The following is a 4725-nucleotide window of genomic DNA, read 5'->3' on the forward strand; positions in this document are numbered from 1 at the left end:
CTAGTTAGTTACACCTGAAATATTGTGAAAAAACAAAATAAAAATGGTGAATTTGTTAAATACAAAGTTGGAATTGTTGCTCAAAAAATTGTTAATACCTATGGCTGACTTTTGAAGAAAGACAGAATGACTCAATTTACATATATTAACGACTTATACCTCTTCAGTTTTTTTTTTATTATAAGTTGCTTTAAAAAAAAAACTTTATATATAACTATATGTCATTTTACATTAGCAATGAATTATTAATAATATATTTTCTTTTATACCTTTATTATTTATTACTATATTTATGACGATTTTGTAAAATTAGTTTTAAATTCTCTTTCTCATATAAAATAACAAGTTTTGATTTGGGACATAGCTAGCAATACTTAGTTACATGAACCTGCTAGCCTTTGTTTTGGGGCAGAAAACATAATGTAACTGAAAACCATTATCAATAAGTTGAAACACTATATTAATAGATCAACAAAACATGTCATATAGTGCAAATTGGAAATGCGAAAAGGAAAATGACAATGATGACTATCAGTATCACTCAAGACTAAACTAAATGAAATTACAGCCTAGGTAGATTTTTTCTGTAAAAAAACACTACAAAGTAATACAGTAATCTCCAAGAGTTTGAAGTCGTTTCTTATATCGTTTAATATTTCAATTTCATTTGATTTCATATCCAAACAGAGTTACCACGAACCTTCGGCGCCGGCTGTGGGATTTTTGAAAGCAGAGAGTTCCCAGTATGTTGTTAATGAGTATGGTGGGAACATAGTTACACCTTCTTCAGTCATTCTAGCCATCTGTAAAATCAACATAACAGATTCACTAAATGTGAAAACCTATAAATAAGAAATAACCCACTTCACTTCAAGGAAAATCAAACCTGTATTTTGTTGACAGCGGACCTATCGCGATATAAAAGCGTACGCATGCATTTTTCCAGTAACTTGACACCTTCCTCAAAGCTCAAATTTTCATGCCACTCTTTACGGAGCTCGGGCATAGCAAGATGATTTCCTAGCCCAGTAGTTATCTGATTATCTTCAAAACTAATTCCAATGTTGTTCACCTGGATAAGATTCATAAGTACAGCAACCGAATAAACTTGCAGAGTACTGATTGTTGAACAAAGTAAAAAGAAAAGCCGAGGCCTACCACGCCAAGGTACTTTCGACCATTCTTCACACCACCGAGTACAAGGGAGTTCAACAAAGGGTCGAACTTGTTACGCCTATTATACATCACCCGAGTTAAATAGTTGTGCACCTCCTTAGGCCCTAGAGAATTCGCATCATCCCACATATTGTCATTGAGACTACAACAACCAAAGTTCAAAATCAACACTGACATTGTAATAATGAAGTAATCAAATCTGAAACAATTGAGGAAGGGATACACTGATGAACAAAAGAGTTGACTAATCAAATTCTATTGTCTTTATCTTATGAGAAATAACCAAAGGAGGCTTACATAAGCTCGTTGAGGTAACGTTGAATCTCTTGAAAATCACTTATTTCTCCACTGGCACCAATAATGGAATGTTTCCCAACAGTCTTCAACCGCTCAACACTCTTGTATCGCAGGGTAGACCCATAGGAACCTATCAGTACATCCACCAATGACATAAGACACAAAGTGAACTCATTATTTTCTGGGAGAAGGGGGTCTAAACTTCATATTGCTAACACAAACATGATTCATACATTATTACTAATTTAATACTAAAACAAGCAACTCCAAGGAATCACAATTTACCAAGGGTATATAATCCATGATAAAATATCTGCTTCACAACAAAATAATTGAAAAGAAACTAAAACAATTGAAAGATTCAATTCTAACAAATAAACTAAGACTAACTCAAACTAATACAACCATTTTTTGAGCCTTAATACTCTAATTCCTAGGGGAAAAAACTCTAATAATCCAAAGTTCGGACGAAAAATAAATAAAGTCCAACTAAATAATGTTCTAGTCAGATATCAAACTCCTATTGATTCGACTTAAAACTAAATAAGTGTGTGTTTGGTTCTACTGTGAAAAAAATTGATTATGAGTGAATTGATTTGGACTAAAAGTGATTTGAATGTAAAGTGATTTATGTTTGGAGAAATTCTCATGAAGGTGAGTTGAAGAGTTAATATCATAGTATAAATTACGTTTAGACTCAAAAGCTAAAAATTAAATCTTAACTTCAAGTAGAATCAATTATGGAAAGCAGAATCAATTCTATTCGAAAAAGATCAAAAATGTCAAAATCAATTCTACACATTCAAAGTAAATTCTAATTGCTCGAACCTAGAAACCAAACATACACTAAAATATGCAAAGTAGGGTTTAATCAATGCTGTACAAGAGAAATATGTAAAATAGGGTTTAAAGTTGCATAAGCATTTGGTTCTAACCTCCCATATCAGCAGCCATGAGAATCCCATCTTTGTATTTGATTGCAATCACAGATGATCCAGTCACATACGGGGTCCTAAAATTCCAAGTAAAATTTAGGTCAAATTCAACAACAACTAAAAACGATTTTACAATGAACGAATGAAATGAAACAAACAATCTCAGTTTAATTGAAAAACACAGAACGAAGCATGCATCAATGAATGTATAATAGAGAGAGAAAGAGAAGAGATACTGAGTTCGTTGAGATTCTGTTACAGAGTCCATTGTTTGAATTTTCAACTGAAGAACTTCAAAGAATGCGAGAGTGAATACTTGTGCAATAAGATTTGAATTGCTTTGCTGAAAAAGAAAAGAAAAAGTGCTTGTGTGTTTTGGTTTTAATATCAGAAATTTTCTCTCCGTTGTTTTCCCTTTGCGCAAGAAAACTATTTTTATATTTTCTTTTTCAAAAAAGTTGATTAAATAATGGACAAAGAACGGGCTGAAATGAATGGAAGAACACAAGGAGAATTTATCTTCCCACCAAATCTATGAAAAGACTAAATTGTCCAAGCAATTTTCACTACCACATTTTTACAAATTTAAGGGAATAGTCATATTTTTCAAATTCTGTGACGATACCAGAAATTTTGAAGGCTACCGAAAATTTGGCGAAAACAAATAAGATTTACGGTATATTTTGTGAAATTTCCGATATATTGTACCGAAAATTTCAAAATTCCCGGTATTATCATTTACCAATATTATCGGAAATTTTGAAATTTCCGATGCATATTATCATACCGGAAATTTCAAAATTTCCGGTATTTCAATTTAAAAAAAAAAAAGAAGAAGCTATTTTCCTTATATTTTTAAATTTTGTAGTAGAACCAGAGGCAGGGATGGTTCTATTGCGGGACGGACCACCGATAGAGTTGGCGCAGTTGCTCGAGCTGCTGATGAGGCGCATGCCTCAAAGCTACGTGTTGGACGCCTTCCTACGACCGGTTCTAACCGGGAACGGAGGGCTGAGCAGCAGGTGGTGACAGGGTTCCACGCACCTCACCACTGGACTGGTAGAGCATCTACTACTGTGGAGGAGCAAGTAGTTGAGGAGCAGGTGACTCAGGAACAGGTAGTTGAGGAGTCGGTGGTTGAGGAACCTTGGTTCCCACGGCAGGGTTGCAACCATTGAAATACACTTCTACATTAATCAAATAATGAGGAAGAGACATTTTGTTGACATGTGTTATCTAATAACCATAAGACCCATATTTATACAAATAGTGATGCATTCTAGACCACACATATGTGTCGGTGCAATCAGGACCCTCCAAAAGTGTCGGCAAAATCTCAACCGTTAAAAAAAACCTAATATTGAAACATACCATAAATTTAAGTTATAATGAAATTTCTTGTATACCGAAAATTTCAAATACACTACCGCAAATTTCCTCGTACCGAAAATTTGGTAGGGTGTACCAGAAATTTCGTCTGAAAATTCTTTTTATCTCATCAAGGGTAAAATTGGAATAAAAAATTGGATGTGGCATGTATAATTTGAGGGGTGACATGTATAATTTCGAACACAGAGGAGTTTTTGAAGAATTAAATTTCCCACCCATTTATACTTGACACCTCCACATTATTTCATAATTTCAAAAGTACCTCTGTTTGAATTTGAAGACAAATACGCATACGTAATTTCCGATACAAACAAAATGCATGGTAGTGTATTTATAATTTTCGGTACGAACTAATGCTAGGAATCTCAAAAATTTTCGATACACTAAAAATAATATCGATATTTTCAAAAAATGCCATGTGATGCCAAAAATTTCAACTAAAGCGAAATTTTTGATGGTGCAATTTTATAGATTTTTCAACGGTTCGAATTCTGCCGACAATTTTGTATGGCTATGATTGCATCAACCATTTTGTGTCGTCCAGAGTGAATCAGAAGTTGTATAAATATGGGTCATCTGTTGTTGAGAAAAAACATCTCAAAATATATGTTCCTCAATTTTTGATTATTATAGAAGTGTACTTCAACGGGGATAAACCTCATGTAGAGTTCTGACTTCTAGATGACACCACATTTCTCGCCTCATTTACATCAAATTTGAATGAATTGTTGCTTGATACTGATAACAAAAAGGTGAAAAAGATTGAGTTTCATGAAGATTATATTGATACAAATGGAAGGGTGAACTACAACTTTATTGAGCTGAAGAGCGGTGAAGATTTGACAGTTATATGGAGATCATTTCCTCGTAGGCTAACTAATGGTCTGATCGAGTTTGATGCAAGATTTCAAGATCTATCAATGACATA

The 4725-nt window shown here is 33.6% G+C and overlaps 1 protein-coding gene across 1 annotated transcript; it reads right to left on the reverse strand.

Moving 5' to 3' along the window:
• Positions 1-476: 476 nt before the first annotated feature.
• LOC131606963 (proteasome subunit beta type-4-like) lies at positions 477-2873 on the reverse strand. Its single transcript, XM_058879038.1, has 6 exons — positions 2645-2873; positions 2409-2485; positions 1474-1603; positions 1159-1318; positions 887-1072; positions 477-803 (listed from the first exon to the last, which is right to left on the reverse strand). The coding sequence occupies exons 1-6, from the start codon at positions 2674-2676 to the stop codon at positions 690-692; spliced, it is 699 nt and encodes a 232-aa protein (XP_058735021.1). The 5' UTR covers positions 2677-2873; the 3' UTR covers positions 477-689.
• Between the last annotated feature and the right edge of the window lie 1852 nt (positions 2874-4725).

Source organism: Vicia villosa, linkage group LG5 (assembly GCF_029867415.1).
Source record: "Vicia villosa cultivar HV-30 ecotype Madison, WI linkage group LG5, Vvil1.0, whole genome shotgun sequence".
Classification (NCBI taxonomy): domain Eukaryota; kingdom Viridiplantae; phylum Streptophyta; class Magnoliopsida; order Fabales; family Fabaceae; genus Vicia; species Vicia villosa.